General features: G+C 35.6%; 1 protein-coding gene across 8 annotated transcripts in view; it reads left to right on the top strand.

The window, feature by feature from the left end:
- The window catches only part of CEP120 (centrosomal protein 120), a 78,898-nt gene that overhangs the window by 25,265 nt on the left and 26,438 nt on the right, over positions 1 to 27,195 (top strand). For all 8 annotated transcript variants that reach the window (XM_063811483.1, XM_063811481.1, XM_063811482.1 and 5 more), the window contains 12 exons: positions 5,083 to 5,280; positions 7,239 to 7,466; positions 8,436 to 8,652; positions 9,966 to 10,140; positions 11,858 to 12,007; positions 13,388 to 13,570; positions 15,444 to 15,540; positions 15,638 to 15,790; positions 16,316 to 16,405; positions 20,092 to 20,184; positions 20,987 to 21,148; positions 25,747 to 25,869. In XM_063811483.1, the coding sequence (XP_063667553.1) occupies positions 5,083 to 5,280; positions 7,239 to 7,466; positions 8,436 to 8,652; positions 9,966 to 10,140; positions 11,858 to 12,007; positions 13,388 to 13,570; positions 15,444 to 15,540; positions 15,638 to 15,790; positions 16,316 to 16,405; positions 20,092 to 20,184; positions 20,987 to 21,148; positions 25,747 to 25,869 (1,869 nt within the window). The remainder of the gene's footprint in view (positions 1 to 5,082; positions 5,281 to 7,238; positions 7,467 to 8,435; positions 8,653 to 9,965; positions 10,141 to 11,857; positions 12,008 to 13,387; positions 13,571 to 15,443; positions 15,541 to 15,637; positions 15,791 to 16,315; positions 16,406 to 20,091; positions 20,185 to 20,986; positions 21,149 to 25,746; positions 25,870 to 27,195) is intronic.

Genomic DNA, 27,195 nt, shown 5'->3' with positions numbered 1-27,195 from the left:
AGGGGCCCAGGTGGTTGCTCTACACATAGTGGGTTTTATCACAGCTGAGGAAACTGAATTTGGGGAACCTGCCACTTTTATTGTAAGCAGTAAGCAGGCCTAGTCTTTGTCCAGGAAGACACATTACCTTGTCTCTCAAGCTGCTTAAACAACCCTGGGAAATGGGCTGAGTAAAAGAGTGGTCTGGGCCTTGCAGTCTTGCCATACTCTGCAAGAATGTGCAGGGATGCTCAGGGCTCATGGTAGATTGCCTTCCCAACAGCGGCTCAACACAAAACTAGCTGTTATTCCACTGTCCTTCTCAAGTCCACTTCCCTTTTTTTTTCCCTCCTCTGCCATCAACTTGGTTTTACAGATCTACTTTTCTTGACATTATGTTGTTCTATAGTAGCTGAAATGAATTAATACTTATAAAAATAGATAATATGGTTTATAACTGTACAATTTTTATCAGAGTATTCCCCTCCCCACTTTTTCCCCTAAGAGACAGGTCTTTCTTTGTTGCCCAGGCTGGAGTGCCTTGGCATGATCATAGCTCACTGTAGCCTCAAGCTCCGAGAGTCAGTTGATCCTTCTGCCTCAGCCTCCTGAGTAGCTGGGATTATAGGCATGTGCCACCACACCCACCTAATTTTTAATTTTTTTGTAGAGACAGGGTTTCACTATGCTGCTCAGGCTGGTCTTGAACTCCTGGCCTCAAATGATCCTCCCACCTCAGCCTCGCAAGGTGCTGGGATTACAGGTGTGAGCCACCATGCCCGGCCTTATTTACTTTCTTAGAGGAACAAAATGTCCACGTAATCCACATTCACAAATGAAATTTGCAATTAGTGGCCACATTTTTATTTGACTTGCAAGGTACATCAGGTAAAGATTTTTCTCAGGAAATGTGTTTACTTTGTCACACTGAATTCATCCCCACTATATAAAGAACTTGGTGTTCTTTGAGCATTTACTCTTTCTCTCCTTATTTGGTACTGTAAATTTCCTCATTGATACATACATACTTTTGCCTTTATATCAGTTTCCGTATTTTTCTTCTCTTAAAGGTCTGCTTATGGATTGTTAATAGTTTAATATGCCACTCTAGTTGCAGGGAAAGCCAGATATCTATTGCCTTTTTATTTATTAACCACATCAGAACACTCTTGTCCATATGTCAGATAATTAGGAATGTACTGTATTTTTACTGTGTTGTTACCATATTTGCAAAGCATTTTATTTTTTATTTTTATTTTTTTGAGGTGGAGCCTCGCTCTTGTCACCCAGGCTGGAGTGCGATGGTGCAATCTCAGCTCACTACAACCTCTGCCTTCCCGGTTCAAGTGATTCTCCTGCCTCACCCTCTCAAGTAGCTGGGATTACAGGCACCTGCCCTCACACCTGGCCAGTTTTTATAGTTTTAGTAGAGATGGGGTTTCACCATATTTGCCAGGTTGGTCTCAAACTCCTGACCTCAGGTGATCCTCCTGCCTTGGCCTCCTAAAGTGCTGGGATTACAGTCATGAGCCACCATGCCCAGCTGAATTTGAAATCACTGTTTTAATACTTTTATCCTCCTCAGGGAAGCATAATTGTTCGTATTTATTGATTACGTAGTGTGTAATGCTTTATATAATAGACATTGTGCCACCCACTCTGCATATTTTGCGTTTAATCCTACCACAATCTTAGAGTTGATCATTTTCATTTTAGAGATAAGGAAACCAAGTCTTAGGAAGATCTTACAGCTAGTTAATGGCCCAAGTATTTCTGACCACGTGGTCATTTTTAATATTCTCTTGTTCCCATATAATGCTCTCTTGCCTCTTAATGAGTTTGGAATAAGATAGATTTGAGTTGGAATCTCATTCTGTTTTCTAGCTCCTTCAACTTAGGCAAGTTACTTAACCTTTTTGAGGCTTGATTTTATATAGTCGTGATAGTTACCATCTTTTCAGTTGTGCATGAGGAATAAGGTAATATTACTAAGGTGCCTACCATGTTGTTTGTGAGAAGCTACATTTGTATGGTAAAGTTTCCTGTGGGTAATTGACCTATGGAGTCCATAACTTTTAAAAACCAATATAATACAGTTCTTGGTAATACAGGTGAATTACTGGGACAAATTACTGTTTCAGTTTAGTTTAAAAAAAAACACACACAGGTTGATGTCTGGCAAACTGTTTACTATCTCTATAAAAAATTAAGGCAGATAGATTCCTCACAATGTTAAACAGAATTACCACATGATCAGCAATACTACTCCTAGGTATACACCCAAAAGTATTGGAAATAGGTATTCAAATAAAAATCTGTATGTGAGTGTTTATAGCAATACTATACATGATAGCCAAAAGGTGAAAACTACCCAGATGCCCTCAATAGATGAATGGATAAACAAACTTTGGCATATCTATACAATTAAATACAATTTAGCTATCAAAGTACTACCTGTGGGTGGTGTGGCATACACCTGTAATCTTAGCTACTCAGGAGCCTGAGGCAAGAGGATCCCTTGAGTCCCAACAGTTCAAGACCAGCCAGGGCAACATAGCGAGACCTCCATCTTTATAGTAAAAAAAAAAAAAAAAAAAAAAAAAAAGGAATGGAGACCAGGCGTGGTGGCTCACATCTGTAATCCCAGCACTTTGGGAGGCTGAGGAGGGCGGATCACAAGGTCAGGAGATCGAGACCATCCTGGCTAATATGGTGAAACCCCGTCTCTACTAAAAATACAAAAAAATTAGCCGGGTGTGGTGGCGGGTGCCTGTAGTCCCAGCTACTCGGGAGGCTGAGGCAGGAGAATGGCGTGAACCCAGGAGGCGGAGCTTGCAGTGAGCCGAGATCATGCGACTGCACTCAAGCCTGGGGACAGTGCGAGACTCTGTCTCAAAAAAAAAAAAAAAAAAAAGGAATGAAGTACTGATACATGCCACAACATAAAGGAATGTTGGAAACATGCTAAGTGAAAGAAGCAAGACACAAAAGGCCACATATTGTGTGGTTCCATTTATATGAATCATCCACAATAGGCAAAAGTTCCTACAAGCAGATTTGTGATTTCCAGGGACTGGGGGCAGGAGAGTATGGATGGTAGGGTGTTGCTGCTTAATCATTGTATTGTTTATGTTTGGGATGAAATTAGCTGTTTAATTTTTTCCTCTCAACTTAGTCAAAGGCAATGTGAGAAAGCATCTAGCAATAAACAGATTTACTAACCTTTTCAGATGCAAATCAGTGACTTAGCACATGTTACTATAAAGTTTTAATAGAATGGAGGATTGAGTTTGGAGCAGGAAGGCCGGCTAGTGACAATCTTGCTTCCTTCTTTTCTTAAATATTGAAAGTTAAGAGTAGGAAAAAAATAGTCTCTAAATATCAGGATAATAAAGAATTTTTAAAGAATTTCTTCCCATAATGGGAATAATTTAGAATTAAATGTACTGTGAAATATATAAGGATCTTTATTTCTTAATGTTTTTATTGCTGTATGATCATGAAAGAAAGTAAAAGAAAATGAAAATCTTCTCTAAACCCCTCCAGAATAATCACTGTAATGGTTAGTGTGTTCTTCTCTAGGTATTTTCCATTCTCACATAACAACAGCTGTGTGCTAGGCATTGTTGTAGCAGCGACTATGTATCTCTTTTAATCCTTCCAACAACCCTAAAACAAGTGCATACACACAGCGATTAAGTAATTTTTCTAAAATTTCACAGTAAGTTACTGATGGAACTAGAGTTAGGGTTTGGGATCTGACTCCAGAATTTGTGATTGTAACAATTATAAGTGCATAGGTGCTCCTCGCAATGTGTGTAAGTCCACATGATTAAAATCTCCTCACTTAAACATGAATACATTTTAAAGTGCAGGATTAAAATAACTTACATTTATTATGTGTCTGGTACTGTGCTATTGTAATCTAAGTGGTTAGTACTTTTATTTTCACAAACTATACAAACTGTCCTGTAATTTTTTTAAGCCAACAGTGTATCTTAGAGAGGGATCCTCAACCCTCAGGCTGCGGACTGGTACAGGTTTGTGGCCTGTTAGGAACCGGCTACACAGCAGGAGGTGAGCAGCGGGCAAGTGAGCATTAGGGCCTGAGCTCTGCCTCCTATCAGATCAGTGGTGGCATTAGATTTTCATAGGAGCACGAACCTTATTGTCAACTACACATGTAAGGGATCTAGGTTGCGTGCTCCTTATGAGAATCTAATGCCTAATGATCTGAGGTAGAACAGTTTCCTCCTGTAACTATTCCCCCTGTACCTTCCTGTTTGTGGAAAAATTGTCTTCCACGAAACCAGTCCCTGGTGCCAAAATGGTTAGGGACTGGTGTCTTAGATAACTTTCATGTTAATGTGTTATTATTTAGCAGCCATGGTGTATGATAATTATATGTAAGCCATCTCCTATTGATGAACACATTAAATGTTTATAGCTTATTGTTTAACAGTATGCTAGTGAACATTAAAGGTCTGTTAGAAAATATATTTTGTAGGACAAGAATCCCATCTCTTAGTCATATGTGGCCATGAAACTAGCAACTCTGAAAAGTAACACTCATAGTACAAAAGGTATTTTTTTGGTGTTATTTTCATAGGCCTCTAAATTTCGACAGAATAGCTAAAAACTTTATCGGACACCACAACTAAGATGTTGTATATTAGATAGCCTGGATTAAATTTCTTTAAAACCTTTCCTCATTCATAACGTAGAGCCTCTGATGGCTGAGGAAGTATGAGATGAAATAAAATATGTGAAAATAAGGAAAGCTCAGTTTGAAATATTTAATCTCTTTCTTCTAAGTAGAACTTTCACATATTCTTTCATGGACCAGTTGAATGCAATGAAAACTTTAAAACAACATAAATCTATAAAGTCTTTTAGACTCTGCTTTTCTAAGACAACTCTTTTTTAAAAAAAATAGTAATTTGGTAGTAATTTGGCAGAAGTTCAGAAATTTTATTTGAGCAGTTAAGACATCAAATAAAAAAATCAACATTTTAGCAAATGTTTTTGGAATGTAATAGATACACTAAGCATGTTCAGTAGTTTAGAAAGTAATAACTGTTTTCTTTTTCCTGAAATGTTTAGTTAATTCCATGTACCATGAAACTTCCAGAAAGACAGCCTGAGTTTTTCTTTTACTACTCTTTACTGGGAAATGATGTTACAAATGAACCCTTCAATGATTTAATCAACCCAAACTTTGAGCCAGAGAGAGCATCAGTTCGCATCCGTAGCAGTGTAGAAATTCTTCGTGTTTACCTGGCTCTTCAGTCTAAACTGCAGGTGAGTATTGCAGCAAATCGTTTTTAGCTGGAGGTGGTCTTTTAAGCATTAATTTAGTACCTAAACGAAACGAGAGTTTAGTACCTAAACTTAATCCTATTTCAGTAGTAGAGGTTATCTTTCTGCCACATCTTCTAATTTTTTTAGGTACTATCCTGAGTCATGAAGTTGTTGGCATTACAATTACCTCAGAATTTTATGAGATAACACCTCTTTTCCCAGGAATTGAGAAAAGAGGTATATCAGTTATCAGTCCTTTGCAATAAAAAAAATTATACCTGGAGCCTAGGGCAGCAGGCACGAGCAAGGTTTCATTATTGTTAATGGAGATATTAGGTGTAGGCACACAGATCACACTCTCGATTTCAAAATATATATGCCTTACTGCCGTTAAAAGCAATGAGGTAAGACAGCTTTCTAAAATCTGCCCTTGAGTTGAATATTTTTTATGAACTATTTTTGAATTGGACTCCATTTAAAAGCAAACATTGGTGGAGTATGGTAGCTCACACCTATAATTCCAACACTTTGAGAGGCTAAGATGGGAGGATTACTTGAGGCCAGGAGTTCAAGAATAGCCTGGGCAACATAGCAAGACCCTGTTTCTACAAAAAATAAAAAATTACTTAGACATAGTGGTGTGTGCCTGTAATCTTAACTACTCGGGAGGGTGAGGTGGAAGGACTGCTTGAGTCCAGAAGTTGGAGACTGCAGTCAGCTATGATCACACCACTGTACTCCAGCTTGGGCAGCAGAGCAAGACTCTGTCTCAAAAAAAAGATAAGTTAACCTTACCTAGTAAACATTACTCTTCTGTCTTTATGACACTTCCTTTTGATCAAACTGAAATAGGGTGGTGTTGTATACGGTTAGATACTCATTTGTTTAAAATAAAGTAATGGACAGAAGGTGAGAAGAAGCACTAGGAAATTTTAGTAGAACTAAATTTTAGAGATGATTCTGCTAAACCCAAGATATTTAGAAAACTGAAGACTATATAAAATGGTGACATGCAGGGAAAAGCAGTTTGAATTTTATTCTGTATCTAACATATCAGTCCTTACCAAAAGTATTGATTTATTAGTGTCTAATGGAGGACATTTACATCATAAAAATACTTTTTTTTCCAGCCCATAAAAATATTACACCTTATAATAACTTTGGGACTAAGTTACAGGTCTCTCAACTCTTTCACTGATGATATTAGAGCTAAATATATTTTACAGCATGATTGCTTATTTATTATTCATTCAAATACTAAGTTTGCTAAGGCTTCAATATAGTAAGGGAAAACAAGTTATATAACATTTATCTGGAAGAGTCTTTTTTTTTGTACTTGTCAAAAGGTGATAATATTGAACTTTTAATTAGCTATCAGTGATTAACAGTATATTCCACTCCAGAGATATTCTTTTACTTACTGTTAAGCGCTCTTTTTAATATGAGGTCTGAAAAGCAAGAAAAGAGAAATACTCAAGATATCTTATGGGTGAAAAAAACAAAACTATTTGAGGTTTTTAAATTCCAAATCAGGATTGATCCACTGACTTATTTTTTGAAACTGTGTTTAAATTAATGGTAAAATGGAAAAAGAAAAATGTTGAGGTATTTCTTTGTTTTTTTGTTTAAATTCATGCATTAATTTTGTTATAGTAAAATATTAAAGTAGCTCACCAAAGAGACAGAAAAAGAAGCAATAACATATGATTATGTAATACCGAAAGAAGAAATGAAAAAGGTAATAGCTATTATTGAGTTTTTAGTAAACTTTGTGTTTTATCACCAGTTTTAACAGTTATGTGTGAGAATTCATTACTTAGTCACTTGAGGTCAATGAGGTATAACCTGCATTATATTTTCTTTCCATGCATCATTTTACAACTTCTTATTAAGTTTATGATATTTAGGAGAAAGGAGAAAGTATAAAGCCCTATTTTGATTTTTCCCTTTCATATTAGATTCACCTCTGCTGTGGAGACCAGTCACTTGGAAGTACAGAAATACCTTTAACTGGATTACTTAAAAAGGGCAGTACAGAAATCAACCAGCACCCAGTCACAGTCGAAGGTGCTTTTACCCTTGACCCTCCAAACAGAGCCAAACAGAAGCTTGCACCTATTCCTGTGGAGCTAGCCCCAACTGTGGGAGTGTCTGTGGCTCTGCAGAGAGAAGGCATAGACTCCCAGGCAAGTAGTGGCCCTCCTTCATTCCCCTGGCTTCACTAGTCCCACGCATGATTACTTACAAAAGTTGAATTTCAGAAGAGTTACCTTCATAAGGATATATTTATTAATCTTAATTAGTGACCTTTGTTATATGATACCTCCTTTCTGAAAAGTGCTGTGACTTCTGTTATGGTTTATAAGTGATTCTACCCAGAGCCCTCTTAGCCTTTGAGACAGTCTTTTTGTGTAGTGGAAACCCACTTATGGTCTCCCCCACCCCCAACTCCAGAAAAGGAACTCCAGTGAAAGAGAACATTTTTAGACCTAGTTTCTGGGAATCTGCATTACTGATATCTTTTTGGTTAATGCAACCTGAGCCAAAATAAAATCCTTGGTTCCTTAGTGCTTTGTAGTCCTCATACTCTCTATAGTCAGTTTTCATGACACAGATGATCATTTATTTGGCCGTGTATTTTTTTTATTTTATCTATTCCCAGAAATCAACTTTATCTTGTTCTTTCAAAAAGCTGATCTTTATGCAGGTTGTGAATTAAAGATAGAAGAACCGAAATGAGTGTTTAAAAGATACATATACATATATTTTTAGTGGGGAGTGGAATAAAGGAGAGAAGGAAAGTCATACTAGACATGTGTTTTTTCTCTTTAGGAGTATAGTTCTCCATTGTACTGCCTTGGTAGGAATAACCATTCCCGGGGACACCTATGCCTGACTTCTTTTCTCAAATATCCCTTCTTACCCATTAGGATGCATTTTGGTATTCAGCTCTGGATATCATATTTCCTCTGTTCATCTTCCTTTTTCTGGTCCTAGATGCTATAAGGAAATTTGCAAATTATGAAGAAAAATAGACTAGGAATATCCAAACTGGGAAAGGAAGCTTATATTTTTAAAAAACAACGCCAAGTTTTTTGCTTAATTATGAAGGAAAGTTCTTTGCAAATTATACTTTATTTAAAAATTGTTTTTAGTCTTTAATTGAATTAAAGACCCAGAATGAACATGAGCCAGAGCATTCAAAGAAGAAAGTTTTAACCCCCATAAAGGAGAAGACACTTACTGGGCCAAAATCACCAAGAGTGTCCCCTGTTCCATCTCACAACCAGTCACCTCCAACAAAAGATGATGCAACAGAAAGTGAAGTGGAAAGTTTACAGTATGATAAGGACACCAAACCAAATCCAAAAGGTAAGGTTTTTTGTTGTTTGTTTATAGATCTTTGAGGTATTGCATTTTGCAGCCATCTAAAAAATGACTATGAGAACTTTCATGAGTTATAAGTAAAAATTGTGGGTTTGTTAAGAACCAATAAGGCTGGGCACGGTGGCTCACGCCTGTAATCCCAGCACTTTGGAAGACCAAGGCAGGTGGATCACCTGAGGTTGGGCATTCGAGACCAGCCTGACCAAGGTAGAGAAATCCCGTCTCTACTAAAAATAAAAAATTAGCCGGGCGTGGTGGTGCATGCCTGTAATCCCAGCTACTCGGGAGGCTGAGGCAGGAGAATTGCTTGAACCCAGGAAGCGGAGGTTGTGGTGAGCCAAGATCGCGCCATTGCACTCCAGCCTGGGCAACAAGAGCGGAACTCCATCTCAAAACAAAAAACAAAACAGTAATGTGTGGAAATATAAAAAATTTCAATGCAAAGTCATTGCAATCTATCTAACTTCAAAATATAATTCTCTAAATTAACAGAATTTTTTATTTTACTTGTACACTGGAAATATCCTATTCAATAGACATTAAATAATATAGTTTTTGCAAGTAGATTTTTTAAATGATTAGATTCTTAAATATCTTGAAGTTTGGAGAAAACAGTTGTTAACTGCCTCTTACAGTAAACTCATAATAACCATTTTTGATCCTGAAGTTGAGAGTCTAAGAATGCATGTTTATCTGATTTAATAAAGTTTTTCCATCCATTGCAGTTATAGTTAGTAGTGTAAATAGTAGTGGATTAGGAGTTAGATGTCTTTGCTGTAAGTTACATCTCTGTCACTGAGTGGCTGTGTGACTTCGGCCACTCACTAAGTATCTCTGATCTCTAATAGGTTGGACTAGATATCTGTCTTTTTAAGTTTTAGCTTTCTGTTATTTTAAATATGCCTAAAATAACCAAAATTACTGTAAAAAGGTGATGTCATTATATCTCAGTAAGTCTCATATACAGCCCTTCAAATGTTAAGTTATGTGCCTCTTGGAAATAAGTTAGTGCCTTCTAGGCTGCAGTCATGTATATTTCTCTATTGGTTCTGTACGTTTTCTATATGTATTGAGAGTAAGCTCTTTTCTCACACAATTCTAGAATGGAAATTAAAACCTGGGTTATTTTTGTGTGCGTTACTTTTAAGATACTTATACCTCAATTCATATGTTCATGAGACAAAATAGCCCAATTCCTGCTTAAAGGTAAATGAGATGATAGCCTTAAACTATCTGTACAATTTAAGAGAAACTGTTAGCAAGTGTGATTATTTTGTTTTATTTTATGTTCATTTCAGCCAGTTCTTCTGTACCTGCTTCACTGGCCCAGCTAGTGACTACATCCAATGCTTCAGTAGTAGCTTCAGGACAGAAGATTGCTGTACCAGCAACATCACATCATTTTTGCTTTTCAATAGACTTAAGGAGTATACATGCCTTGGAGATTGGTTTTCCAATCAACTGTATATTAAGGTGTGATTTGATTTTGTTTCAAAGTATTATTTTCTGAAGAGAAAGGACTTTCCTGTGTTTGGGGAATTGCAGAGAGAAATGTCACCAAAGAAGTTATAACATTTGTTAAATCAGTGGACTAAAAGGGGGTAAGGCTATATCCTAATGATTTTGAATTCAAACAAGGGTAGCATAGTAGTAGGAGAGGTAACTGTCTTATTATTCTGATATAATAATTGTAGGCATTTATAATAATTTATTCTAAGTAATATAATACATGTATGTATTTTGATAAACATACATAATATACCATATAAAGTACAGTGCCTCTTAAACTTGAAAAGTGCTTTTTTTCTGGAAAAAGGTATTACTGGTCAAAATAATGGTAGTGTATTATCTGATTTTTCTATAAAACTGTATTATAATGGGAGCTCATATTTCTAGTACCTCCATTTCATAGCTATGAATCTATACACCATACTTAATCAGCTGTAAGTGGAATGTGTCTACATTGTTCTATATTAAGAATTTTATATAATATATATGTCAGTTAAGTAGTTTTACACAATAATTTGTTTTTAATGATGTTACATTTTTATAGTCTTTTGTGCTCGAGATATAAATTAAATATAATACAATAATGTATTTAGTTTGGGGTAGTTAGCATCTCCTCATAAATTTTTTGGGAACAAGCATTAGCATTTGCAAAAGTTGAGGAAATAAATTGTTACAGTCCACTTAACACTCTTCATAGAATTCATTTGATACGGACTAATAGTTCGGTCTTTGAATCATTTTAAGGCACTTTAAAAATGCTGGCCACTTAACTTTTTCTGTTGATAAATTTTCATACCGTGCTCTGTATTGGTATGAAATTGTAGTTTGCAACTGTGTCATGGAATTGGTTAGGTAACACTGGTATTTGAAAAGTTTCTCATCTGCATGACTTCCTTTATTTATTTATTTTTCTTTTAATCACTAAATCCTGTAGTGTGGTGGTAAGCATAGGGAGCTGAAACTCTAGGGCATTTAACTTTCCTCGGAAATGACATGATTTAAATGGACATATAATTATATAGGAATTGGGTGACTACATAGAATTCTTCTTGTTGGAAAGCAGTTTTTACTAATAGTGTTTAAATTTTAGTTCTCATATATGAATAACAAGATACAGGATTAAATTTAAATGAGCATTATAATATCTTTATATTTGGCTTTAAATACAAATTAAGTTCAGCAGTAGTCAAGCATTCTTCCATTTAATCTAGCATGGCTTTGTGATGAAAGGGAGAAACAGTGTTGTTATGTCACTCTCTTGATTCATCCATAATACATTCGAATTGTTTGCATCCTTGCAAGATTACCATAATTACCAGATTACCATGAATGCATCCTTTTGGAGTTGACTAAGGGCTTTTTATCCCATAAAAAATCAGGATACTATTGTATAAAATAAACCAGGTTTACAAATAAATTTAGGAAGCATTTCTTGAATATTTATATATGGCAGAAACTGCCTATGTCCCTGGGAGTGCAGAGATAAAAAAGGTAGGACATGTGCCGTCAAGGAACTTCTTACACAGATGACAGATTGCTGTGTCTACCATGTTTCTATTAAAAAGTTGTATTTGCTCATAATATTCATATTATACTTTTTTCTAAAAAACAGACTGAATGTCATCTGTAAACCATATCATTAAGACTTTTTTTTTTTTTTTTTTTTTTTTTTAAATTCTAGGTACTCATATCCATTCTTTGGAAGTGCAGCTCCTATTATGACTAATCCTCCTGTAGAAGTTCGGAAAAACATGGAAGTTTTTCTTCCCCAATCTTACTGTGCATTTGATTTTGCAACTATGCCTCATCAGCTGCAAGACACCTTCTTAAGGTAATGCATACAGTGTATGTATGATATTAATTAATTTAAGTCAATTCTTGAAAATTTGTATTTTATTAAAAAGGAATTCTTATAGGTTTAAATCCATAGCAGTTTATGCATTTGAGGATCAAGAAACAAATTTACTAATTATGTGTATGACATTTGTGCATCTGCTACAGGGTTTTGCATGGTTTATTATAAAGGCTCTTTTTTGATTTTCCTATCTTATTTACCTGAATTTAGATATTTTAACTTCGTTAAAACAAACTATATGTAATGAGGGGCCTTTGAAAAGTGGTCTTGCCTTTTCCTGATATAATGTGGGAAGATAAAAAGCTAAGAACTAAATATTTACTTTTTATTGTTGATTCACTGAATGAAAAAATTTGCTTTTTCTGTTTTTTTAAACCTATAACTAGAGATGTTAATCTGACTATCTGAAATGGATTCATGAAAAAATCTGAGATCTGCGAAACACCTTTTACTTTCTCAGAGTATCACAATTCAAATGTATACATTATTTTAAAAAGAATGAAGGGTAACTTAAATCTAACCATTTGTGGGAATTACAGCATTTGAAGGTTTTTATTGCATAGAAAGTGGTACAAAAAATATAATAGTAGGCCTGGCATGGTGACTTACACCTGTAATCCCAGCACTTTGGGAGGCCAACTTGAGCAGATTGCTTTGAGCCCAGGAGTTTTAGACTAGCCTGAGCAAAATGGTGAAACCCTGTCTCTACAAAAAATACAAAAATTAGCCAGCACCTGCAGTCCCAGCTACTTAGGGGGCTAAAACGGGAGGATCACTTGAGCCCAGGAGGTTGAGGCTGTAGTGAGTTGTGATTATGCCATTGCACAGCAGCCTGAGTGGCAGACCAAGACCCTGTCTCAAAAAAAAAAACAGGTATCGTCGTGAATTAAAGATAGGGATACATTATGAGAAGTGCATTATTAGATAATTCTATTGTTGTGTGAACATTGTAGAATGTACTTAAACAAACTTAGATGGTATAGCCTACTGTGCACCTAAGCTGGGTGGAATAGCCTATTGCTTCTAGACTGCGAACCTGCACAGCATGTGACTGTACTGAATACTGTAGGCAGTTGGACAAAGGTAAGTATTTGTGTATCTAAACAGAAAAGATACAGTAAAAATATGATATAATTTTATGGGACCATCATTGTATGTGAGGTTCATCATTGATGGAAACATCATTTCATATTTGGTGCCTGTGAAATTTAGCATTCAGTCTAACAATTGTGTTAGACGACATTCCAGGTAACAAAAAACATCTTTGACTCCATTGAGGGAATTCAAAGAATTTAGTTCAGAAAAGACTTTAGGTCAGAGTTGATAGGTATGAACACATGTTTCTCTCTTCCTTAGGATTCCATTACTGGTTGAACTATGGCACAAGGATAAAATGAGTAAAGATTTACTTCTGGGAATTGCGAGAATCCAGCTTTCTAACATCTTGTCTTCAGAAAAAACTCGTTTTTTAGGTTCTAATGGTGAACAGTGTTGGCGTCAAACTTACAGTGAAAGTGTGCCTGTTATAGCAGCACAAGGGTAATGCATTTCACAGAATTGGTATTTGCTTTTCTTTTCAATTCATGGAATGATTTTGATTAGTCAGCCACCACTTCACCCTTCCATAACCTCTTTTTTCTGATCCACCACTTCACCCTTTCATAACCTCTTTTTTCTGATCTTCTCTGACCTGTGGCAGCTATACCCCACTTTGCCCTTTAGCTTTCTGATACCGATTTCACCTCACAGAAGTCAAGAGTCTGTGTTACCATGGTATTGTAATATTCAGATGGCTAATTATTTTCCTTCCTCTCTCTAGCTTGAGAATTTTAAATGCAGGATCTATTTTTTTATTTTGTAATTTGAGGTTAAACTTTATAATGTATTTTATATTATTTTGCACTGGGAATGGCTGAGACTGTTTTTCCACTTAAAATATTTTACTCCTACCCCAAATCAAAAGTCTGAGGACATTATAGATATTTGGCAGTCAGAGGCAGTTTTTAAAATAATTATTGGTTTTTTGCCCTGAACTTCATTGCCACAAAGAAAAACTTGCGTTTTTTTAACATATTTTAAATACAGTAAAATATTTGTTGAATTATCTTTTTAAAATTAACAATAAAAATTTAAAATTTAACTTAACATTATATATCATATGCCCTTTATCATTAAAGATAAGACTAAAAAAAAAAAGAGAAACAAGGCTCAGTGAAATTTTAGCTCTAAAAGTATTGAAATGTCTTTCCTTATTCCTCACCATTCATAGCCATTTTGTTTCAACTCCTATTACTGAAGAATCTTTCTTAAAAATTAGCATTTTTTTGTCATAAGTAGAAGATAATAAAATCACTAATAATTGAAGCTATTTTAATGCTGCCCGTTTGTTATGAATATTAACTTTTATTGCCATACTTTGTAGACAGAAAGTTTTAGGAGATTTACTTAAGTGAGAACCTTAGATACTCTCAGGAGTTTCTGTCAGATACAGTAGTGCTTCATTTAACTTTATTCATTTCTTCTGAAATCTGTGAGATTAGAAGAAGAAAATACAAAAGTTGGTTAATTAAGAGTTCTAATTGTGTGAGAACCATTCATTCAAGTTTTGTTTGACCAGAGTATATTTGATTTAGACAAAACCATGGTTTTGTATTACTAGCATTTTATTTTCTTCTAATATTTTATCTTGTTCTCATTTGGTTAATGACAAATGCTGCATGCAGTTGTATGATACAAAGAAGTGCTCATTATGATCATACTAACATATAATTATCCTAGAAGCATTGCTTATGTGCCAATTAGGCCTAGAGGCATTGCTTATGTCTAGTAAAATATTTATGAGTATGTACATCCCAGGAAAAGTAGAAAAAAGAATTCAGAATAACCAATATAATCAAGAGTAGGGGAATTGTTAAGTATATTTTACTACATAAATTCATTTGTATATTTTACAGGCAGTAAAAAAAAAAAATCACATTTTTAAATTAATGTTATGATGTGAGAAAATGCCCCTGATGTAAATAGGAAAACAAGACAAAACTGTATGAAGTCAGCATGCATGTGTGTATGTATATCTATATATAAATAAAACAGGAAGGAAATAAACTACATATTAGCAATAATTACCTGTGGGCAGTAAGATTTTAAATTTCACCTTTATACCTTTTAAAGCTCTTATAGGGGTCATTTTGTAGTAAATGTACGCATGTATTTAGCAGGGTGTTTGTGATGATCAATTTATATATATATGGAAGGTGTTGAAGCCTACAGAAGTTGCTGCAGTTTCAAAAACAATAGAGTTAGGAGCAGAAAATGTTGCTTACTTCCCATTGCTAAAGCACTGGGGAAATAAAAGGAAAAATAATATAAAGTATTTCTGTGAATTTTAAGGTATTTCTTATTTTATTTGTAGATCAAATAACAGGATAGCAGATCTTTCTTACACAGTGACTCTAGAAGATTATGGACTAGTAAAAATGCGTGAGATTTTTATCTCTGATTCATCTCAGGTAAATATAATTGAATGTTATCAAATTATTTTTTAACAGGAATCTAATGTGCATATGTGTGTGAGTGTTTAAATGTACTTTTTGGTTCATCTCTTAGGGTGTATCTGCCGTACAACAAAAGCCGTCTTCTCTTCCTCCAGCACCTTGTCCTTCAGAGATCCAGACAGAGCCTCGTGAAACGTTAGAATACAAAGCAGCACTTGAGCTAGAAATGTGGAAGGAGATGCAAGAAGATATATTTGAAAATCAGGTTACTTTTTAAATGTTACTTTAAAAAATCTGCTTTGTCTGCTCTGTATATTTTTCCTTCTCCATAGCAAGGTTTAATCTCTATGTTCTGTAGGTACCTTATCTAATTTCTTTGAATGTCAACAATGCTTTACTTAAAAAAATTTGAGAATCAAAAAATACCTGAAATGTGGCACCTTGGCAGAAGCCACTCAGAATTCTGTAAACTTTGTTCATGATTATTGGGTAAAATTGGGAAGTTACTCTTTAAATTTCATGTCCTCATTTGGCATGCCCTTCTGGAACCTTGCATCATTAGTCTCCAAACAAGAGTTAGAAAGCACAACCCACTGTTAGTTTTATAGTTTCCTGAAGTGAACTCAAATGGGCATTATTTGCCTCAGGCATCCTCCTTTTTTTTTAGATTAAAAAAGAATGCCTGAAAAAATCATATTAGTGATCAGCATCGGTTATTTAACTGACAACTGATTCATTTATTTGACATATTTGGGGTTTTTTGGTGACTTTATTTTTCTTCCTTTTGTAGCTGAAGCAGAAAGAACTGGCTCATATGCAGGCTCTTGCAGAGGAATGGAAGAAAAGGGACCGAGAAAGAGAATCACTAGTAAAGAAAAAGGTAATAACTTGTGTAAAAGTGAGGAAGAGAAGGAAGAATATTAATGATAATATCTTGTATTTGCATTAAAGACAGTCTCTGGAAGGAATAACTAATTTTAGTGGTGATATGTTGGCATGGAAGAAGTGAGTGGTGGCTCTGGATAGAGAAGGGAGGCGTTTCACTGTAAAGTATTTTGTGCTTTTGGAATATGCAAATGTATTACCTATTCAAAAAATATATAATATAGGCCAGGTATGGTTGCTCACACCTGTAATCCCAGCACTGAGGGAGGATTGCTTGAGGCCAGGAGGTTGAGACCAGCCTGGACAACATAGACCCCCATCTCTTAAAAAAAATATGTGTGTGTGTGTATGAATATACAAAAATGAATAGAGAAAAACTCTGCTGATGTATAAAAAAGAAATAAAAGCACATTTCAATATATATAAAACTATGTATTATAATCTGTAAGTTAATAGAATGCCTCAAACATTTAAGCTATTTTTAAGAATTATGAAATAAATTTCATTTTTAAAAATGATAACATGAGACCATCTGATTTTATTCCTGAAGCAAAAGCTTAATATTTATCCATTTACACTGAAGTTATTAAATAAAACAACCCTAACAGACTTTCTTCAAATATTCTATTAATAATTTTAGGACTTTAGAAATACTCTTATTAGTGGTTAATCAGTATTCAGCTTCAGATTTGAGGGGATGGCTCTACAGGTCTCCAGTGCTCCAGTGCTCCTTCTCTCTATAACCCCCTCCTCTCATCAACTCTAGTTGCCTCAGCCTCTCTGGTCTCCATTCCGTTTTCTCAGCTCAGCAAGATTGCTAGTGTCTGTTTGGGTTCCCCTTCCTTGAGCTACTACAGTCTTCAGGCAGTAAGCTAGATATATTGTAGGGGTTGCCTCATTTATTTCTCACCTTTTAGGGATCATTGTCCTGTGCTGCCTGTTGCCCAATGTCTAAAAACAGTTGTTTCATAAATGTTGTTTAATTTGTGTTTATAAAGGAGGGCCATTTGTCTTTTATGGGTGGAAACCGAAGTACACAGGCCTTTGATTTTAAAATAACCAAATCAGCTTTTTCTAACTTAATTCTCACCATTAAAAACTTGAATAACCAGTGAACTTTTAAAAAAGCTGAAAGACAAAAATAAGAGTATTTCAAAGTCTCTATTCTTTAGAAACGTTCAGATAACCAAAATTACAATAATTAGAAGCCCTGACATACATTTTAACATTATGTGAGTTATCCTGTTATTAAGTGAGTTTCATATTAAGTAATATTTACAGACCTCACCTATTAGATATTCATTGAATCTGGGGGAGCTGGAAAATATCATTTTAATTTTTAAAATTTTTAACCTGGCCTTTAAGACAAGATGAGTTTATCCTTGAATCATTTCTCTTCATTGCTGTTGAAGAGTATTTTAGTATTGAGGTCTGCAAAATTCAAATCGGGAAATACTTGAAAAGTTAATAAAATTACTAGAACCGTGACAAATTCACTTTGTGCCATAATTAAACTTTCTGTGAAAACTCACCAAGTAATTTTTGGTTTGTTGTCATTTTGGTAATAATGATCTTTTCAGTTGAAATTTGTAATTGGTTTCCATTTATACACTTCTACCCTTTCAGCCTGAAATGATGAGTTCCTGGCTAGTTAATAACTCCAGTCAGAAAACAATATGATGCCTACATAATAAGTGTTTGTGCTGTTTATTCAAATTAGTCATATGATAAAGGTAGATCTGAGATTGAGATTTGCCATTTTCTTTCAACCTAAGTGCATTTTTGAGACCAAATACTTTAATTCATTTGTCTTAAAGTATCCTGTCTTGCATGGGATCAGTTTATCTTTTAAATTTTATCAACCACTACAAAATCAAGTCAGTGGTGAGAAAAAAAAGTTGTTTTTCAGTATGATGAAATATTTTAAAGCTAAATACCCTGAGACTCTCACTATAGTATTTTTTAAATGTCAATTATATGTGAGCCTTTTCTGTTTATTTACCTAATTTGTCTTAAAAAACGATGTATGACTTCTTCCACACTTTGAAAATTTACCTGAAGGAGTAAATATATACGTGGTTCTTGTTCTGCCCTCTGGAGCAACTGAGATATACTCTGTCTTACATATGACTGCCTGTCAGATAGCTGAAGATAGTCATTACCCACAGAGAAGGAAGACATCAGTTCTACATAAGGAAGTGTTCTGTAGATAAGATCATGCTTTCACTTTGGTGAAGATTAGTGGATATTGCCAGGTAGACTCAAAGGGTATTCCAGACACAGACCCTTGAGCAAAAGGCAAAGAAGTTTGAAATACACTCTGCATTAAGAAAATTATATGTAGTTTGATGTTGGAAGAGGGGAGGAGTGTGCCTCAAGAAATAAGGTAAGAGAGGTTGATACCCTGGAGAATAAATGATCTCGTAAATCCATTATGTAGAGTTTAGACTAGATACTGTAGGCTTTTCTTAGCCAGGCCTTCCTGAGAGAATGAAGCCCTTAATACCCTAAGTGATCCATTATTGGTAATAAATTAACTTTATCCTATGCATCTAAAATGGTAGTTATGTACCATTTTAGGAGAGGATGGAGAAAATAATTAAATCATTTTCTGTGTTTTGTGGTTCAGATGATAAACCCTGGTTGAGAAAGGTAGAAATATCAGAAATTTTTTAAATGAAGATTTTTATATAAAATAATTAGGTTTTCATTCTATAACAATAATTCTGATGGAGGTACAGTGGCTAGAATAGAGGAATGTGAAACTAAAGTCCAGGAGACCAGGAAAGCAATATGTATAAAAAACGAAAGCCAAAAACTAATAGTAGCGAAAGGTTATGGAGAAAAGATGGGTGGTAAAGAGATGATTTTAAGGAGGTTTAGGACCTCAAGTGCTAAGACGTCCTCACGGCTGCTCACAATCCTACTGCTTTCCCTAGTCAATTCATTTTCTCACTCGCCAGAACAGTTAGTTTTTGTCTTAACAAACAATCCTTCCTCATCCTTACCCGGTTTATCTCTGTCTTTGAAACACTTTCTCTATTTGGCTTCTTTGACTATACTTTTTTTTTTTTGGACTACACTTTTCTACTGTTGTGTTCCGCTGTCTTCACTGGTCTCTCTTTCCTAATTTTCATGCTAGATTCTCCTCATGTTGGCTTTATTGGCTTGTCCCACAGCCCAGTCCTCAAATACCATCCTTTCTTCTCTCTGTATACTCACTCCTTGGATGATGTCATTCACTCTCTTGGCATTATATACACCAAGACACCCACCACACGCACCCCCATCCCTGACTTCTTCCCTGGACTCCACACTTGGCTATTTAGTTGCGTATACTACATATGCGTTTCAAATTTAGCAGTCTTTTGTTTCCATCCTCTGTAAATTTAGATTAAGTCTAACATACTAGAGGATGTGGAAATCATAATATGTGAATAACAGTTAAAATTTGTGTTTATCTTGGAGAAGAAAAAAGACCAAAAGGAGGAAATATGACCATCACCAGTCTCAAATTCATAAAAGCACATTTTTTTCTTTGAATTGGCGGATGTAATTTGTGACTTTCCTATTCTTAGGTCCTCTGTTTCAGTGAAATGATGTGTATTTTTGAATTTGTGTGTGTTTTAAGTTTGGGAGAAGGTAGGTAACTTTTTTTTTTTTTTTTTTACTATATTTTAGGTGGCTGAATATACTATTCTAGAAGGAAAACTTCAAAAAACTCTAATTGACTTGGAGAAGCGAGAGCAGCAGCTTGCTAGTGTGGAATCAGAGGTATGTCATTCGTCCATCATATTTTTTTTTTCAGCATAGAGGGGTTTATTGCAAAGTAGAAATACTATTTTAAAAGTTAGATGCAAAATAGTCCCGAGAGAGAAGGGACTCAGGATGGGCTGCTTATAAGAATGAGATAAGCAAAGACTGGAATAGAGGCACTCCATTTATGAGAGTCTTACATAATTATTTACAAAGAGGTGGAAAGTGGTGTTATTAGTAAGTATGTCATCTATCATATATCTTTATTTCACAGAGTCTATATATGAAATTCATACTGTTTATTACTTTGTGCTCTATATATTTCATGAAAATTGTCTTTTAGACATGCAGAAAACTGCTATTCAAACTGCTATTCAGCATATCTTATATATTAAGAATAGGTCGAAAAGTATGTCAGAGTGTTTAAACTTAATAGTGTAGATTTGTGCCTAATACCAAGGCTGTATTCTATGCCATTAGGCAAGAATCAGAAGTTTCTAAAAGAAGAAAAGAAACTTGGGCATATTTGCTTACACACTTAAAAAGGTTTTATTCAAATGGAAATGTTAAGTGCTTAGGGTTTTCAAGTGAATTTATACAAATTGTTTATGGATTTTTATATGTGTGTATAATAGTATTAAACAATGATTGAAAACTTATAATGGTACACTTGAACATTAACTCTCTAATAACTAAAAAACATATGAAAATAAATTTGTAAATATCCTCAACATTTGAGTGTATAGAAAGATATTGGAATATCGAATAGTATAATGCAGCTAGCAATAAACCAACCTCTTAAAGATGCCTTTGTTTTAAGCTTCAAAGAGAAAAAAAGGAACTGCAATCAGAACGTCAACGGAACCTGCAAGAACTGCAGGACTCTATCCGTAGGGCCAAAGAGGACTGTATTCACCAAGTAGAACTAGAAAGGTTAAAAATCAAACAGCTCGAAGAGGATAAACACCGCCTTCAGCAACAGGTTGGATAACGTACTTGTCATCTTTTTATGCTTAGTTTATTTGCATTCTAGTAATAAGAGAAATAGTTCACTAACTACTAAAAAGTGGTAAAATTCATAGTAATTTAGACTATTAATCATATTATTGCACTGAGATTCAAATATACTTTAAGTTGGATCTTTTTCTAACTATTTTGTATGAAATTGTGCATATTTCAGGTCATTTCCAACTTAAATCTTTTTCTGATAAGTCTTCTTTAAGCAAATATAGATATTCTTCATGTAGCACTGAACCAAATTCAGTTAAGGACCAAATTTAGTTAAGATCCAAATTTCATGAGAGAATTGTCTCTGTTCCTATTTCCTCTCCTCATACTCAGTAAAACTGATTGATATCATCAACACTGTTGTCCTTGTTTTTGTATTTTCTCTTCTCAACTTCCACATCACCACTCTCCCTTGTTTTTCTCTACCTTTCTGGCCACCCTCAGGCTCTTTTGCAGGCTTGTCTTCCTTTAGCCATTACATGTTGGACTTCCTCCAAGCTCAGGACTTACTTTCTGCAAAAACAATCTTATTCATGATTTCATGCCCATGATTTCAGAGACAGTCTACATCTGGGACTTTCACATCCAGGGTCATATCCAAGACCTTACCTTTGCCCTCTAGACCCATATATCTGATTGGCTTTTTGGCATCTCTGTTCAGATGTCTTAAAGGCATTTAAAACCCACTGTGGTCCTTCTCTCCATACTTGACCTTCTACCTGTAAATGTTCTTTGTTTCAGTGATGGGCCCCTCTAATCTGCTCCTCATGTTGTAGCCAGAATGATATTTTTGAAATTGGGAATCTTGATACTCTCCTCTTTAAAACCTTTCAGCATTGTCTTGTTGCTCATAGGAAAAAGATCAGAATCATTGCCTTGTCCTGCAGGCCTCTGCATAGATCAGAGCCTGTCTCTCTGACTTCATCTCCCACTCTTGTGCCTGTGCTGTGTACTCTCTGCCCGTGCTTGTCTGCCCTCAAGTTCTCAGGCATGCCATGCTCACTTCAGCCACAGGATCTTCATGTTTCCTGCATTATCTGGGCCTGGTGTACTCTGTTCCTCCTTCAGTTTTAAGCTAAAGCATCACCCACTCCTAGAAATCTTCCCTAATTCATGCTCCTCAAGTCTAGGACAAATTTTTATTTTATGGTCTCATAGGACATTATTCTCCTGTTCTTTTTCTTTATGATATGTCATATCAGTTTGTTTTTATTTTCATTAGCATGATAATTTAATCAGTATCAGATTGTTTGCTCCATAAAAACTGTTCTGGTTTATAGCTGTATCCCAGGAGTCCAGGCCAGTTGTCAGCACATAATAGGGGCTCAATAAATATTTGCTAAAAAAAAAAAAAAAAAAAGAATCAAGCTGTTAAAAATTAAGCTTATCTTTCTTGAAAAATTCCAATGTAGATTAGATATGTATGATGAATGCCTCCCAAGTCTTCAGTAAATTTTCTCATGAACAGTTTCCACAGCAGCACAGAGCCATTATTTAGGTGGTTGTAAAAATATGAATTTGATTGTTACCAAGTAGGGTAGTCTTGTTTAAAATACAAAAGATAAAGTTGTAAAAGTGGGCAATTATGATGGGATTCACCAGTAATGCTTCTCTTCTTCCAATTATCAGGAAGATTCACCCATCTAGAACAAAGGCTCTTAACACATATTAGAGTCACCAGGAGAGCTCTTGAGAAATACACATATCTGTACCTTGTCTAAGACTGGTATAAGCCAGGCACAGTGGTTCACACTTGTAATCCCAACACTTTCGGAGGCTGAGGTGGGAGAAGTGCTTGAGCCCAGGAGTTCAAGACCAGCCTGGGCAACATGGCAAAACTGCATCTCTTCAAAACATATAAAAATTAGCCAGGCATAGTGGTGCACACCTGTGGTTCCAGCTACTCAGGAGGCTGAGGTGGGAGCATCACTTGAGCCCAGGAGGTCAAGACTCCAGTGAGCCATAATCACAACACTGCACTCCAGCCTGAGCAACAGAATGAGACAGCGTCTCAAAAAAAAAAGAAAAAGACTTGTGTATGGTGTTGTATATGGTGTAGTTTACTTCTTTGTAGGAATAACTAACTTTGGTGGGAAGAACTGGTATTTTGGAAAAATTACTTGGAGCACACTTATATTCTTGAAGCACTGTTCTAAAACCTGGGGGAATAAAAGGGGGTAGGAAGGACAGGAGAAGTTTCCAAGATGCCCAGATTGCTAAGTCCATGACTGTATACATTTCACGTTTTAGGTGTGGAAAAGCTTTTTGGGCCCTTACCTTGACCATGTTACATGTATTATACACACAATTCTAACTAGACTGGTAGAAGGGACAGTTACACTGTCAGTGAGAGCTGATGAAGATGAAGTATCTGTACTCAAATAGATTATAGCAGTCACCAGAACTCAAATCTGTAGTTTGTGGATCACTTAGCAAAGGAAAAAGAGCCCAACATGCCTTAATAGCTTACTGCTTTATAACCCAACTGTAACAAGAATTGTGTATGATAATGTTCTGGAATTGTGAAGAAACTACCAAATTTAATATTTTCTTAGCTTTTGTTTAAAACAGAAAAGTGAGAGACTTTAGAAAGGTTTCTGTTCAACTTTGGATGTTAAAAAATAGGTAAACTTCTGTCATATGGACAGTTCTCATGTATGGAACACTACATTACCTAAACATGCTAGATAAATCCTAATTATTACTGATGATTTCCATTTTTGCCACATATTTTCTTAGTATTAATATTTCAGATTTAGGTAAGTCCTATGCCTTAGGGAAGAGACATTTGGTTTATATAATGATGGATAGTCATAGCGGTATATGTTTTTGGAAAACATCTTTAGCAATCTTTGTTCGCATTTCAAAAAAAACTCATTCAAAAAAGAACATCTTCGTACCTTTTTAAAAATTTTTGAAACTGTTCTAAGAGAAATTTGAATGTTTAGTCAAGGCTATCTTGTCATTTTGTTTTTCAGGAAGTATTGACTGCTTTAATGAATGCATTATTCAAGGGGATGAAAAGGTCTGAAGTTAGTTTTTGCCCCGCTACTGACTTAGCTCACTAGGTCTTTGACATTGCCTCAATTATTTAGCTTCTTTGACTTTCAGTTTTTTTGTTGTTGTTGTTTTTACCTATTAGTATGAAGGAATTGAACCAAATAATCTTTAAATTACCTTAACTTGTAATAGTATTTGAATTTGTAAAATTCATATGGTACCAAACTGTAAAAACAAGAAATGCTACATTAAAATTGAGCTTATTTTTATTTACATGAATATTTATCTGGCATATCTGTAATGCTCAGTCTTTTTTTGGCAGGGGGTCAGGATTATTCATTTTTTTCACATTTTATTTCCATTACATTGGGCTGGGTAGAGTCATGCACCAGAGTACTGATGATTATGGTATTCTTTTGCTTTCAAACAGAATTGGGATCCAGGTTGTAACTGTCTCTAAATTCAAGATCTGGAGCAGAATCAGCAGAGGTTGACCACTGCTGCTGGGGGCTGGGGGTCTCTGGGAAAAAGGAAACAGGCATGGAGCTGACTGTGGAGGCCTTATAGTTCCAGGGCTCCATTGGGGTACCCGAGGATCTTCCATGTGGCTCAGAGGAGCCCTTCAAACACAAGCCTGGAGTTAGAACTCAGGAATTGGAAGGACAATCACATCTGTAAAGAGAGAACCTGAAAAGATGTCATCCTTCCATCTGTATCCCAGAATCCTGTGTAGGCCTTCTCCATAAGTAGAGGGCCAGGGTTGGCTTGTTGGCCTCAAAGTAGTCTAGTAAAAGTCTGCAAACTTGTCACCATCTGGAGACACTCTTGCCAGCTCTTCTTTATGCTCCTGTGCTTTGGACACTGGGCAATTGCTTTAGACTATTCCTGATTGTTCGTCCTCAACTCTTCAAATTCAAGAAATTTCCATTCTTTTAGTAAACTGGATCTCCCGGTCACTCCTTGATTTAATTAATTGGGCTGATGGTTTTTCTGGTTTCTTTTTCCTTCTTTGTTTTCTGAGGATTTCTAGTAATTTTAGCCTGTAATCTCTTTCTCTGTTTTTATTCCTGAGTCTTCTCCTGAGATTCTTTTCACTGTAGCTGTAGGGCCTAATCCTGGGTTGGCAGAGAACTTGCACTTACTCTGCTGTCATGGAATCCAGGAGAGACAGAGTTGCCTTAGTGTTGAAATGTGTTTGTTCCTCTCTGCTTCTGGTGGTCTCTTGCTGAATTTTTTCTTATATGCGACATCTTAAGAAAAGTGTAAAGAAAGTGTTAGGATTTCTGAAGGTAACTTTTACATTTGACATTTGAGTTTTACCAAAAACATTTTCATGATACCAGTTTGATACGAAATTTCATACTCTTCAAAAGTTTTTGTAGAATCAGTTGATTTACTGAATTTTTAATTACTAAGGATCTTTATTTTCCTCATTGTACTTTATCAGTTTTCCAGATTTTCTACTATGAGCATGCTGTAGAATAAAAAAAAAAAGACCTTGTTGAATTGAATACTTTATTGTTAAACTTTGCATATCATTGTTTTGAAATGGCTAAACTTTTTTTAATACAGCTTAATGATGCTGAAAATAAGTATAAGATTTTGGAAAAAGAGTTCCAACAGTTCAAGGACCAGCAAAACAACAAACCAGAAATCCGTCTACAGTCTGAAATAAATCTTCTCACCTTGGAAAAGGTACACATGTTAATTTTGTGCAGTTTAACTAGTCCCAGTGATTAATTTATAAAATCAATCAATAATGTGTATACAATATAATAATGTTTTGCTGTAGTATTCTGATGTCAAATAAGAATGCATTAGAGAATTAAAGGCACGTGACATTATTAGTACTTGAATTTCTTGGCTTATGTCAGTTGTAGCTTATACAGATTAGAGTCCTTGGTTGCAAACATCAGAACTGACTAACTCTAGTAAGGAAGGGATTTACAAAACTTTCAGGAGGCTAAAGAAGTAGTTTCAGAATATGGGCAGGATAGGGAAAGCAAGGCATAGCCAAGATCCTGTCAGGAAACAGCCTACTTCGGATGCTCCTGTTGGTGCTGTCACTGCCATGTCACTGGATTCCCTACCCTCTGATTCTAATGTCATGCTGTTGAACTGTTTTGTGGTAGCCATTGTGAATATTCTCTCCATGTATCACCCCTGTAGATTCAATGTCCTAGATAGGAGTATTCATTTGAACCACAGACTTGCACTCTAGCTCTCAGCTAGGAAGAAGGAATAGTTGTCTTATTTTGTTTTCTGTGGTTGGAAGCCATGTTCTTCTCATTTAAATTGAGATTCCTCCACAAACAATGTTCAGGTGCTAGGCATTAAAAATGTGTAATGTCCAATAGACAAGTTTGACTATATGTGTTCTTGCATTTTATGATTTAATAACTTTTAGGCATGATTTAAAAAATATAGCAGTCAGAGAAAAATAACACAGGTAATACATAGGAAAATTACCTTTAAAGTTTAAGGATTTAATTGTGCCAGCCATTCCCATCTTTTCCTACTCAGCTTTGTGTTGAAGGCTTCCTTTCCCTCATAGACTCGCCACCAGGGGGCACTAGCGGAAGACCAGTGGGTGGGAGTTGGATCTATGTTGGGAAGTTTTTTCCATCTCTCTCTACTTCCTTTATTTTCGCTGGCAGTAGTTGAATCTTTTTATGGTTCCATGTCCCATCAGAGAGCCCTTCTCTCCAGCTTCCTTCAGGCCATCCTCCCTGTGGTTCTAGTTCACTGGACAACAGAGCTCCGGTGAGCATTTCCTTTGGGCACTGATATAGTTTGGCTCTGTGTCCCCACCCAAATCTCATCTTGTATCTCCCATAATTCCCAGATGTTGTGGGAGGGACCTGGTGGGAGATAATTGAAACATGGGGGCAAGTCTTTCTTGTGCTGTTCTCCTGATAGTGAATAAGTCTCACAACATCTGATGGCTTTAAAAAATGGGAGTTTGCCTGCACCAGCTCTCTCTTTGCCTGCCGCCATCCACATAAAATGTGACTTGCTCCT

This window comes from Pan troglodytes, chromosome 4 (genome assembly GCF_028858775.2).
Source record: "Pan troglodytes isolate AG18354 chromosome 4, NHGRI_mPanTro3-v2.0_pri, whole genome shotgun sequence".
Taxonomy (NCBI): Eukaryota; Metazoa; Chordata; class Mammalia; order Primates; family Hominidae; genus Pan; species Pan troglodytes.
The sequence above is the reverse complement of the archived record's forward strand: the minus strand, read 5'-3'. Positions and strand labels throughout refer to the sequence as shown.